Source organism: Coptis chinensis, chromosome 5 (assembly GCF_015680905.1).
Source record: "Coptis chinensis isolate HL-2020 chromosome 5, ASM1568090v1, whole genome shotgun sequence".
NCBI lineage: Eukaryota > Viridiplantae > Streptophyta > Magnoliopsida > Ranunculales > Ranunculaceae > Coptis > Coptis chinensis.
The window spans coordinates 81,935,861-81,950,479 of record NC_141460.1 but is presented as its reverse complement, the minus strand read 5'-3'; the positions used below and the strand labels follow the sequence as shown (position 1 = coordinate 81,950,479).

The 14,619-nt window shown below is 34.4% G+C and overlaps 1 protein-coding gene across 1 annotated transcript; it reads right to left on the bottom strand.

Moving 5' to 3' along the window:
• Positions 1 to 4,298: 4,298 nt before the first annotated feature.
• LOC147499298 (uncharacterized) lies at positions 4,299 to 14,619 on the bottom strand. The gene is made up of 6 exons (XM_086563451.1): positions 14,333 to 14,619; positions 13,899 to 14,194; positions 6,577 to 6,775; positions 6,133 to 6,431; positions 4,832 to 5,036; positions 4,299 to 4,736 (listed from the first exon to the last, which is right to left on the bottom strand). The coding sequence occupies exons 1-6, from the start codon at positions 14,514 to 14,516 to the stop codon at positions 4,432 to 4,434; spliced, it is 1,488 nt and encodes a 495-aa protein (XP_086419577.1). The 5' UTR covers positions 14,517 to 14,619; the 3' UTR covers positions 4,299 to 4,431.

The following is a 14,619-nucleotide window of genomic DNA, read 5'->3' as shown; positions in this document are numbered from 1 at the left end:
GTGTGAAAAATGTAAATATATGATGTAATAATAATAATAATAATAATAATATAATTGTAATTCATCACGCCATTATTTTTTTTTTCCAATTTTGCCCCTTATTATTATTTTGTTTTTTTTGGGGGATTATAAAATCTAAAAATAAAATAAAATAGGGTTGTTAACAGTGTTAGTTATCTAAGAAGACTTTACCGGTAAGCATAGTATAAAATATCAGGATATGACAAAATATCGATCCCTGATTTATGGATATGTATCGTGGATATATCTCCCTTTTTGGAGATATTTGACATTGTTTTATGCAAATATTGTGGATATATCTAAAATATTGATAAATATCATGGATATTGTGGATATTTCTTGATATATCATGATATATAATTTATATTTATTTGAAATATAATGGTAAATATTAAATATACAAAATATCCACAAATATCGCAATATATCTTAAAATATCAATAATATCGTTGAAATATCACTGATATTTATAATTGTAAATATCTCTAAACATTTCTCGATATTTACTTATCCTTTGTTGAAATATAGATATATATCGTGATATATTGCGATATTTTGTACCATGCCTGTAAGGAGGTTACATCTATTTCCTATTGTAATTTTATATTTTGGAAGAGGTTACCTCATCTATATAAAGGTAAACCGTATCCCATTATCTAACACTCATAATAATAATAATAAGGGTTAACTAGTATTACCCCCCCACTAGATGAGCCAATTAGATTTCATCTATATAAATACAAAAAAAAAAAAAAAGTATCCCCAATTTTTTTCTAAGACCCTAATTTCCCATCTAGTGGGAGGGGAGGAAATCCTAATTGGCTCATCTAGGGGGGGTATAAGTTCACCCTAATAAGAATTTATCTCTTACTCTCTTATATTGAATGTTCCCATAATACCAAATAAACGTACAAAAATAGGACCCAACGCCGATTGGGAATTTATGTTGGTTATGAGTTTCCTGCTATTTTAAAATATCTAGAACCTCAAATAGGTGGTCTTTTTATTACTAGATGCGCATATTGCAGGTTTGATAAGAAAGTCTTCCCTACATTAGAGGGAGATACACCTAATAAACAACTAGAGTTGACTTGGAATACACCAAGTTTGTCTCATCTAGATCCACGTACATCTCTATGTGATGATGAAGTACTTATGATATGTTACTTACAAAACATTGCACATATGTTACCAGATGCTTTTAATGATGCAATAAAAGTGACAAGATCACATGTACCAACTACCAATGCTCCAGCACATATTGAATTTCTTTCAAGGAAAGACATACACTAAGTTGTGATTGGAATAACACAAATGTCTCAAAATTGCAATTTGCAAGGAAGACAAGCTGATATACACTCAGTGAGTGGTAGACAAGATGTAATTCCTCGAAAGAGAAGATCTTTGATAAAGATACCTGATAGTAGTCATAATGACAATACTATCCTGAGCAAATCTCATGCTCAATCATCTCATAACATGGAGTTTTCACGGGAGATATCCCTATTGAAGACCATGATGTAGTATTCAAAATGGATGTACTAAAGAAGAAACATCTTTCAGACCCAATATCTCCAAAAACATATCACCAGAAGTAATTGAGTATAAATTCAGGAAACTGGAAATGAAGATATCTCTATAAATTATGCACTAGCTGGAATATTATGGGACTGCACTAATGCCATCGTAGATGACGTGTTTTCTTATGCCATCGCTACTGAGATCATGGAAGATGATCATGAGCCACTTACAGTGGACGAATGTCGAAAAAGAGATGATTGGCCTCAATAGAAGGAAGCAATTCAAGCTGAACTCTTTGAACTTATAGTCAAGACACCCAAAGAAATTAAACCAGTTGGTTACAAATGGGTATTCATACGAAAACAAAATGAGCAAAATGAGATTATGAGATACAAGGCTCGTCTAGTGGCCAAAGGTTTTCTACAAAAACCTGGAATTGATTACGATGAAACATATTCTCCTGTAATGGATGCAACTACCTTTTGGTACCTTATAAGTCTAGTTGTTCATGACAACTTAGACATGCATCTGATGGATGTGTTCACTGCATATCTTTATGGTCACTTAGATGTAGATATCCATATGAAAGTTCCTGAAGGAATTGTTGTCCCTAATGACAAACAACGAGATATGTATTCGATCAAATTACAACAATCACTATATGGATTGAAACAAGCTGAATGTATGTGGTACAACCGTCTTAGTGATTATTTGATCAAATTAGGATACACAAATAATCTTATATGCCCCTGCATATTCATTAAGAAGTCAAACACAGGTTTTGTTATCATTGTTGTTTATGTTGATGATCTTAACTTTTTTGGAACTCATAATGAAGTAATCAATGCTGCAAATTCTTTAAAGAATGTATTAGAAATGAAAGATCTTGGAAGAACAAAATTTTGTCTAGGACTGCAACTAGAACATAGAGAAAGTGGAATACTAGTCCATCAAATTATGTATACTGAGAAAATATTGAAAAAAAAAATCAATATGGATAAATCTCATCTACTTAGTTCTCTAATGGTTGTAAGGGCTCTAAATTCAAAAGAAGATCCTTTCTGCACCAGAGAAGAGGGTGAAACAATACTTGGTCAAGAAATACCATACTTAATTAAGTGCCATTGGTGCTTTGTTGTACTTGGTACAACAAACAAGACCTGACATTTCTTTTGCAGTAAATTTACTAGCCATAATCAACAAGGAACCAACAAAAAGACATTGGAATGGTGTTAGACACATCTTCCGATATCTCCAGGGCACTAAAGACTTGGGATTATTATATTCTAAGAGCTTATCGAATGGGAAACATATTCAAGGTTATACTGATGCAGGATACATGTATTCAAAAATGGCAACACAACTTTCTCCTAGAGATCCAACAAGCAAAGCATGGTGGCTATTTCATCAAATCATGCCGAAATCATAGCATTGCATGAAGCAGCTTGAAAATATTTCTTGTTGAGATAAATTATCACACATATAAGAAGCTCAAGTGGATTGCCAGCTGTCACAGACAGCAACAATCATATATGAAGACAATGTCGCTTTCATATCTCAAATGAGAGAAGGCTACATCAAAGGTGTACAAAGCACATTCCACCAAAGCTTTTTCTATGCTCATGAACTTCAAAAGAAAGGTGTCATTGATATCCAAAAGATTCAATCTTGTGACAATCCAGCTGATCTTTTCATGAAAGCCTTACCAACTACTACATTCAGAAAGCATGTCTTCAACATTGGAATGAGAAGTGTAAAAAATAAGTCTTGTTAAATTTAGGGGGAGTATTGTATTCCTTGAGAATACAATATTAGATATACGGACCTAATGCGTTGTTCTCTTTTCCTTAGATCAGATTTTTCCGATTGGGTTTTTCTGACAAGGCTTTAATGAAGCAACATTAAACGTGTCCAAACACTAGATCTAAGTTTACCTAAAAATATTACTCTTTTCCTTCGCACATATTTTTCGCACATGATCTTTCTAGCAAGGTTTTAATGAGACAATATACTTAGAAATGGTGGACATCGAAGGGGAGTGCTATGATCTATCGGTCAGCCTAATGTGGCTGCCCACCATAAGGTCTATCGATCAGTTATCTATGAAGACGTTACATAATATAAGGAGGATACATATGTTTCCTATTGTAACTTTATGTCTTGGAGGAGATTACCTCGTCTATATATAAATGTAAACCTCATCCCATTATCTGGCACTCATAATAAGAATTTCTCTTTTACTCTCCTATATTGAACTACACTCATTTGCATCATTACTGAGCCACAATACATAAGATATTTGTTAATTATTATGGGCATGTGTTTACTTAATTATCTTGTAGCAAAACAAGCAAGTCATAGTTTTATAAGTTGAACTAACTAATATTGTTGCATTATTTTTTATGCACATCATGTGGACATGTAATGTTTGAATGGAAGAATAAAATGCATCTGTATTGGGAGACAATTATATGTTTGCTTGAAAGAAAGTTATTCAAACAATTCATCAATTGGCTGCAATACTTGCATGGGCAAATTCTATGAAGAATACAATTCCATTTTATTTAGAAAACCTCCAAAAGAAGGAGGAATAGAATGACAATCGAACGTGTTTGCAACCACAATCTACATAGTGCAATAGCACATACATTAACACACACACTACACCATTTGGGCCAAATAGGAACGGATTAGGACCCGTTTATGTTAGGCCCATTCCTAAATTGTGAAGAAAATGGATGAGCTTTTAGCCTAATTTTGAGACGGGACTAACAGAAATGGGCTCCATCAGTTCCTGTTTGGCCCAAATGGTAGCAGTGACACTACGATAGATATTAATCCTTATTTCACAAACGTTCCTCCCAATTTATTCAGATTCCTCCATGAATCTTAGGCTTTGGCGGTTGCAGTAGCTCTGCACGCCTTGACGTACTTTTCCACTGCTCGTGCCATACTCCAATCAGCAGTGATAAAAGAAGCATTGGCCTCAGATCCCTCTTTAACGTCAAAGGAACTAGCTTGTCTTATTACACATGAATTGCATCCTTTCGGGGTGATTGTGAAGGTTTCGGCATAGGAATTGAAACCATATGCATCGTCCAAGTATCCTCCGACAAGCTGGGCTACTACCTTGACGCGCTGTTTATTATCGATCTTTGTGAACTTCTCATGCCAAGTTCGTGGTCCGCGATTTCCTGCAAGATATTTACCAGCTCATTCGATCATCAATATATGTTAATATATGTTTTGGCACAAATTAATACATAATTAGAATGAAAATGGTACTGGCCTGGTTTAACCACAATTTCTAGAATTGTGCCTTCTGTTCCATCGCCTTCTACAACAAGGACGCTCTCATAAAAAGTAGGCAACAAGGTCAAAATGAGCCGAGGAAGATCAGGTGAGCTATACACAGCCCAAATCTCATCGGCGGGGAGGTCGACCTCCAATTCACTCCACACTTCAGCAAGCATTTTCTCCCCTTTCTTATATATTAATTAGCACAAAACTAACTACTACCAAGAGTATATGAGACTGAGTTTCGAAACCTTGGTTGATGACTGTTGCTGGACTCTTTGCCCTTTTTATGCACACTCACATTTTACCCTATTTAATTAATTTTGTCAATTTGGGTGCAACTACGCTGTGTGGAACACATTATTTTTTTGAGGTACATAATTGAAGAAACGCATATCCTGATATGCTGTCAAGAATACAACTCTTAATTTGTTTGTCACTGATGACAGATATAATATTAAGAACCATATGTTTTTGATCAGTAAAACATGTGAACCATAATATTAAGAACCATATGTGAATCTAAATAATTAAAATATCACATTCTGGCATTCTGCAAAGAGAAAGAAGCTTGCTTACATCATCTTGCTTACATCATCTTGTCTCCACGTTTTTTTTATTGACGTTATCTCCAATTCTCCATTGAATTTTTTTACCTACCATTTTTTTTTTTCTGTAATAAGTGCAAGTTTTTGCAATTTAGCAGTTGTAGAAACTTTGAGTATAGGGTAATTTCTTTGACATATGTGAAAAATGTAAATATGATGGAAGTAACAGAAAATGCAATAATATTATTGAAAAAGTGAAGGTTTAAAATAAAAATAAAAATTATGAGTTTAGTTGGAGTTTAATATTTCAATTTGTTGTCAAACATGAAAAACCTACTCACCATAAGCCAGCATTATCATTTTCATAGGATACTTCTTAATTAGCAACTACCAAGTGGTAGTTTTATAAGTAGAAATAATATTGCAAAAGTCTTGGTTTCATATTTTATGCACATGTGTGGACATGTATGTGGAAATACGAAGAATAGAAAATGCGAGAACATGCAAATGGAAGAATAAAAATGCATGTCTGTTATACGTTTGCTTGAAAGAAGGTTATTCAAGCAAACCATCAATTGCGTGCAATACAACTCAATTTTATTTAGAAAACCTCCAAAAAGAGTATACAATGACAATCAAACAAGACAACCACAAACACACATACACGCTACGTTGGAAATTAATACTTATTTCAGAAACATATATATTCCTCCCAATTTATTTAGATTCTCCATGAATCTTAGGCTTCAGCGGTTGTGGTAGCTCTGTTAGCCCTGACATAATTTGCTACTGCTCGTGCCATGCCCCAACCGGCAGTGATAAAGGAAGTATTGGCCTCAGACCCCTCTTTAACATCGAAGGAAGCAGTGGTTCTTATGACACATGAATGACGTCCTTTCGGGGTGACTGTGAAGATATTGGCATAGGAATTGAAACCATATGTATCAGCCAAGTATCCTCCGACAATCTGGGTTACAACTTTTACACGGTGTTTATGATCGATCTTGGTGAACTTCTCATGCCATGTTAGTGGTCCGCGATTTGCTGCAAAATATTTACCAGTTCAATTATTACATATATGGGACCACGTACAACAATATAACTATCCATAAAACATTTTTTGTACACAAATTAATGCATAGATATATAAAGGCATAAAATTATAAAATTAAAAGAAAATAGTAGCAACCTGGTTGAAGCACAATGTCTAAAACTGTGCCTTGTGTTCCATTGCCTTCTAAAACAGTGATGGTTTCATAACGAGTAGGCAACAAGGTCATAATGAGCCGAGGAAGATCAGGTGAGCTATACACAGCCCAAATCTCATCGGCAGGGAGGTCGACCTCCAATTCACTCCACACTTCAGCAAGCATTTTCTTATATATTGATTAGCACAAAATTAACTACTAGCAAGAGTATATGAGGCGATGAGTTTCGAAACCTTGGTTGATGAATGTTACCGGACTCTCTGCCCTTTTAATTTATAGATGCACATTGACATTTTTCCCTATTTAATTTTGTCAAGTTGGGTGCATATACTAATTTTTTTTTGAGGTAATTGAACACACACATGCTAAAAGAATCAACCCATATGCAGACATGCAGTCAATAATACAACCAACTCTTAATTTGGTTATCACTGATGACAGATTATTTTAAGAACCATGTGTGAAACATGCAAATCTAAATATCTAAAAGGTAAAATATATAATTTTCAGTTTGCGCTTGATTGAACATGTATTAGGTGGGAATAGCTATGAATTAGAACATTAAGACTTTTATACCCGAATATGCCAGCTTGGAACAAGTTTTTATATTTGTAAACCCCTTTTTTCTGAGGAATTTTTGGACTTGTATTGGTGTAGTATATTTCTCATTGTCCTGCATCCATCATTGCCTATTTCTAAATAGCTTGCTATCGGTTTTGATCATCATATTTCTACGACTCTATTACACTGCCAGCTGTGATTATTGACCAGACCAAATATTAGATGGACATGAACTGATCGATGTCAATAGAATTCATAGCGCGCAGCAGAGCATGTCACGATTGTGTATTGAGAAATTTCTTATGGTTGTAATGTGGGTGGAATTGGTTGAGCTTGAACCATCTTAAACCGAAGGGTTGACGTTATCTGATCAAGCTTAATATATACCCTATATTTAAAGCATAGCATAATGTTGTAATCATTTCAACTGAACTATGTCAACATAATTCAAAGTATATATCCTAGCATATATATTATGCCACCATTGTAAATTGATTGCAAAAAGTACATTCATATACTTAGCAAAAAACAAGTACTGTCACATATGATCGTGCCTGGTTGCACATTTCCATAATTAATTGTATTAGTATTTTAATCTTTTCTGCAACATGCAACACTTCGAAAACTAAAGGGGAAAAAATTCGAACAATGTAATTTGCTGTGCTTTGGACTTGTTAAGATAAACCAAAACATACAGTGGCCGGGCCTCGAGATTAGTTTTTTACCAATACTGAATAACAGATGTGCTATTGTACTGTTAAGTTCTTGAAGAACACTAGGTGATTGATGGTATCTAATTTGAGTTATTCAGTGTCTCCTATTATATAAGCATTATATCTAAGTTAATAATATTAGTGGGTTAGTTGTTAGGAGACTAGTAGTAGTGGTTATAAGGTAATTGTAGCTAGGGAATGGACATAAGGTAGTAAGTAGTTACTTATAGTGGTGGTAAATTACATGGTTACATGAACTTGTATTTAAGGCTTGTAAGTTAATAAAGAAGGAAAAGATGATTATTGTAATTGTAATATTTGCACAACAATGTGAATTGGAGGATTTGGAGGTGGTTCCCTCAATAGAACCAATTGGAATTTACGGCCGGGTTTTCTTGAATTAATCCCATCCTATCTATCATCTTTCATTTCTTGCATCTTAATTTCCGATATAATCTAGTTTGATTGTATCAAACACATCCTTCAATTATGTTTGGAATTGATCAAAGAAAGTTGGACAATGAGTACTGTGTAAATGCCTATTTTTATCCTAGGAGATTAATTAATATGACATTACACAAAATGTTTATGACTTAGCTCTAATCTAGAAAGGGGAGTGTTTTGGGTGGGTGGTAATGACTGCTCTTCATGAGTAAGAAAATACATACGTATCTAGCACCTTGGGTGAGATTGGAATCAAACCAACGTAGTTTTGGGGTAGGTTTTTATTGGTGTTGTGAGCAAGTAGTTGGTAGGACATGTGTAGTGGTATGGACATGTGTGCTATCAAAATGAGCGACATGTCCTCACAGGCTGCACGTGTGTGGTGGTTCTAGGTATTATGTTGTTTGAGTTGGTATAGAAAAAGTGTGGTTAAAGAGGTAATGATGACAATGATTTGATCAAGTGTTGTAGTGAGTGAATGTTTGGTGCTAATGATAGTAATGATGAGGGTGACAGGTGATGATGTTACGAGATGAAAACGAGTCATTGATACTGAACAGGTCTTGACAAGTGAGCGAGTGTTTGTGTTCTTGGAGTTGAGTAGAGCTAGCGGAGTCGTTGTGTGTGGACTGCGTGCACATCACGTGCTTGATAGGATGTCCCTTACATACTGCATTCTTTGAAACAAAGGGCATCATAAACAAATGGCATAAGAATGACATCAAGATATATTGAGCTTGAGTAACTGGTTAAACCAGGTCCCATATACAATGTTTGATAAGTTCCACTTCTAAGAGTTTGCTTTGTCTCCATAGAAGTTGTAACGACTCACTACCTACCAATCTATATCTTAATATTAAAGCTCCCACAAGGGGTATTTTTCGAGCTCTATTAAAATTCCACATTATCTCCTATTAAAACGAGAATTTCTCTCATATTTGAAAAACGAGAATTTCTCTTCTATTATAACGTAGGGGTGGGAATTTGGCCCTAACGACCCTAACCCGGCCCTGACCGACCCGACCCTAAGCCCTATAAAGCCCTCACAACTAAAGCCCTCACAGAGTTTAGGGCCGGCCCGCCCGCCCTAATGCTTTCTAGGGGCGTGGCTAGGGCTAAGATTCTAAAACATAGGCCCGACCCTAACCAAGCCCAACAAGCCCTAACCGGCCCTGTTTCATACTTTCACTATAAATACACATACCATAATTGTCCAACTCTTTGTTAAATATTTTCAATTAAAATAACATTGTCCTTTGTAATTTATCACTTTACCCCAAGAGGGTACTTCCAATAACTTGTTTTATATAACAAAAACTTGTCAACTTAGCGACCATGAAGAACAATGAGCACTAAATTAATAAAAATAAGACTTTATTCCTTTGATCATGAAGTCAAAGTCCATAACTTATTATTCTCAATTTCTTTTCTCACTTATTTCTTATAAATTATATTTTTATTCACATCCAAGCCAAGTCTAAAACTAAAGGTTTCCTTCCACACCATTAAAGCAAAATACGAGAGCGGACATTTGTAACATAGAAACCAAAAACACCCTTTGTCGTTTAAAAATGACATTTATAATCTCAAACCTTTCTCCATCACTTGTTCAAAAGCCAATATTTTCATTTCCATATACAAAGCTTGAATCACTTTTAAATTAGAAGAAAGGTAATATTATATTTGTTTGAATCTATTATAGAAATAATTTATGATATTACAAATAGTTTAACAACTTCCATGACCATAACCAAAACTATTATGTTTCTTCTTTATATCTATTACTTCTTCCTTTAAAATGATAATATAATTATTTGTCTATGTATTTCAATGTTAAATGTAATTTTAGTGAGGTTTGAGTACAAGGAAGAACAAATTCGAACTCTCGATGTACTTGATTCATTAGATTGTGGATGTGCATTTTAAATTTTGGACTTATACGGGATTACTACTAGATTGGTTGGACTTTGAGTTTGTAGATTATTGCACATTTTTGTAATATAAATGAGTTTTAAAAGCCATGTAGTAAAAAAAAAAAATATATAGGCCCTCCTAAAAGCCCGGCCCTAAAGCCCGACCCTAAAGCCCTTAAAGAGGGCTAGGGTCGTGGTCGAAACTTGAGATTTAGACTTGTGACCGGCCCGACCCGCCCTATGCTGACTTTAGGGCCGGGCCGACCCGACCCTAATATCTGAAGGGCTTTAAATGTTTAGGGCCGGGCTAGCCCGACCCGGCCCATTGCCCACCCCTATTATAACGAGAATTCTTCTCCTATTAAAACAAATTCTAACACTTTTAATTAAAGCGGGAATCCTTCTCCTATTAAAATTAGAATTCCTCCCCTATTAAAAATTAAGTGAACATCTAGCGTATCTAATTAAAATGGGAATCATTCTCCTATTAAAATAGAATCTCTCTCCCAATTGAAAAAACAGATTTTTAAAACTTAATTTAAAACAATTTGTTAGAAAATTAAAGCGGGTTAGCGACTAAAATAGTAGTCCTAATTTTCTAAAAAAAATATAAATGTTTTCAAAAGAGCCGGTGCGTATGCATGGGCCTACAAGCTAGTAGTCGATATTGTTCCCACGTTTTTCTTTTATAAGATACAATTTATTGATGAAGCCACAAAAGAGCACTATTACAAATTGGGTCAGAGCATAGTACAAAATATCAGGATATGACAAAATATCGATCCCTGATTTATGGATATGTATCGTGGATATATTCCTCTTTTTGGGGATATTTGACATTGTTTCATATGCAAATATTGTGAATATAACTAAAATATCGTAGATAATGTGGATATTTTTGATATATCATGATATATAATTTATATTTATTTGAAATATAATAGTAAATATTAAATAAAAATTTTACCTACACTAAATATCGCCAAATATCGCAATATATCTTAAAATATCGATAATATCAATAATATAGTCGAAATATCATCGATATTTGTAGTTGTAAATATCTCTAAGCATATCGCGATATTTACTTATCTTTTGCTGAAATATGGATATATATATCGTGATATATTGCAATATTTTGTACTATGGGTCAGAGAGCTACATACTCAGAGAATCCAATGGGGTGTAAACCGTATAGAGTGGAAATTTTACACCCCAAAATGTCAAAAAACTCTTTCCAATGGGGGTGTTATAGCGTAGGTAATAGAGTATTAGTTGATAGAGAGGGTGGGGAATTTCCCCTCTCGCTATCAGCTAATAAAAAGCCTGAGCAACACTCGAACAGATGTCTGAGTAAAACAAATTTCGAACGTCACTTTCTAATTCTAAAGTAAGTTTTTAACTCGGACATCACTTTAAGTGACGTCTCAGTTTAAATTAAAGAGGGACGTCACTTTAAGTAACGTCTGAGTTTAAAATATAATTTTTTTTACACTTCTCCATTGGGGAGTATAGAGTGTGGATATTTATAGGCTATACAATATTATACAATTAGAAGTATAAAATCCTAATGGAGCCTACGTGGAGCCTAAGTGGAGGTGTAATTTTACACCCCCCATTGGAGATGCCCTCACACCAATACATTACATCAAGAAATTGGTCCTAATGCCCTTTTTGAGTGAAAATAACTTTCACAACTAGCTTTTTTTTTAAATCTCTCGAGGACAATTTTCGGGTGAAAATAATCTTGAAAACCAATTTTCAAGTGAAAATAACCCATAAAGATAAATAGTTCGGATTTGAAATAAATATTTTCCTATTTTACCATTTCTGTCGTTTTGCTATGAACAATGAATGTTCATACCTTATGTTGATGTATGAACAATGACCAAATAAATAGGTGAATATACCTTATACAATATATTAATGTATGAACAATGATTGTTCATAGCAATATATTAATGTATGAACAATGATTGTTCATAGCAATATATTAATGTATGAACAATGATTGTTCATAGCTAGCTCATGTTGAGATGTAAACAATAATTGTTCATACTCCAATATGTGTTCTTATTGATCATACATTATGTTGAGGTATGGACATTGATTGTTCATAACTCATGTTGAGGTATACCCTAAATTGGTATGAACAATCGAACAATGATTGTTTATACTTTAATATATGTTCTTACTAATCATACATTATGTCGAGGTATGAACAATGATTGTTCATAGCTCTTGTTAAAGTATGAACAACCCAATATAGGTATGAACAATCATTGTTCATACTTCAATAAGTGTTCTTATTGATTTTACATTATATTGATGTATAAACAGTGATTGTTTATACCCCAAATATGTATCATACGAACAATGATTGTTCATACCCCAAATAGATATGAACAATCATACATTGGGTTGTTTCAGTTGGGCTGGGACGTTTATTATTTCATGCTAGGAGTATACTTGAATTTTCATCTACCCGAGCCGATTTTAATTTTGTATTAAGGGTATACTTGACCTTTTATAGTCTTGGTGAGTGATTAATATATATATATATATATATGTTATGAGAATTACTATACTTTTTCTCCCTATCTGTCTTCCCTCCCTATACATTACATAACACTAGAAACCCACTGCAAAATGGCATCCAAAATCATGAAGTAGCTAAAAAAAGGGAATGGCTCTTCAAATTGATAATCCCGCTCCTAATCGATCCCCCAACCCAATAACAGACCAGAGCATTTACACTAGTACACATAAGATCCATCCTAACCTGTTTTTTGCCTGAAGATCACATCGTTACGAGTAGTCCATATCCTCCAAATTGTTGCATACGGCAAAATATCCCAAATCTTTTTACCAAAGTTACCACCACTAGAGGTAGGCCATTGAAGTAAGTGTTGTAAAGAGATATTGTTCCCACGTTATTACCAACCTTACGTTTTTTTTTAACAGGATCGCTGAAAATTTTACTGACATAGATTTCCATTAACTCTCGTCTCTTTTATTTTAAACTCTCATCTCTCGCACGCTTTCTACCTTCTTTGATATATAAAAAGAAAAAGAATATATTAATACTTTGATATACTACTTAACATGATCCGTTATCATCTTTATTATGGGATATACTTGTTAATTCTTTACCAAAAAAAATATACTTGTAAATTGTTACTTGTAAGTTGTATAGATTGCATATCTTACATCTTAATATTCTTGTAACAAGTGGTAGTTTTATAAGTACGCAAAAGTCTTCTTCCATACATTTTTTGAATCCAATATGAGAAAGCATACAATGTGAGAAGCTGAGAATGCATCTAGAAATGGAGATATGTTTGTCGAGCTAGGTAAGCAACTTTCGAAAAAGACATGATGAAGTAGTTATATATCTTTGTTTGAAAGAAGGTAATTCAAGCAAAATATCCTTGACACTCCCAAATTGAGACATTGCATATACGAATTTGTTGCTTGGCCAAGATTTCCTCACAACGCATTTTTATTAAGAAAATTCCGGAAAAGGGGAAATACAAGCATGCAATCATATTCAGTAGAGTACAATGACCATCCTGAAATTTTAAGTGCGCAGCAGACATGACATTGGAAATTAACAAGCTTCCATATCAGTTATTTCACAAACAGAAGTTGATCCCGACTACGCACTTAGGCAGAGCTTTTCTTAGCCCTATTCTCGCGGACATAGTTTGCTACGGCTCTGGCCATACCCCAGCCGGCAGTGATGAAAGAAGTATTGGACTCGAACCCCTCTTTAACATCGAAGGAGGCAGTCGTTCTTATGACACAGGCATGATGGCCTTTTGGCGTGACTGTGAAGATATTGGCATAAGAATTGAAACCATAGGTATCAGACAAATATCCACCAACAATCTGGGCTACTACCTTGACACGGTGTTTATGATCGATCTTGGTGAACTTCTCATGCCATGTAAGTGGTCCTCGATTTGCTGCAAATATTTACCAGTTGGATTATTCAAATTGACCACTACGTACAACAATATAACTATCCATAAAGCATCTTTTGTACACAAATTAGTGCATATATATAAGAGAAAGTCATAAAATAAAAGGAAAATAGTAGCAACCTGGCTGAAGCACAATGTCTAACACTGTGCCTTGTGTTCCATCGCCTTCTAAAACACCGATGCTCTCATAACGAGTAGGCAACAAGGTCATAATGAGCCTAGGAAGATCAGGTGAGCTATACACGGCCCAGATATCATCGGCTGGGAGGTCGACCTCCAACTCACTCCATACTTCAGCAAACATTTTCGGATGTGTAGGTTGATATGAAAGATAACTACAACTAGTGTATGATCGAGATTCAAACCTAGCTTGGTTGGTGAAGTGTTTGCCTAACTCCAATCCTTGA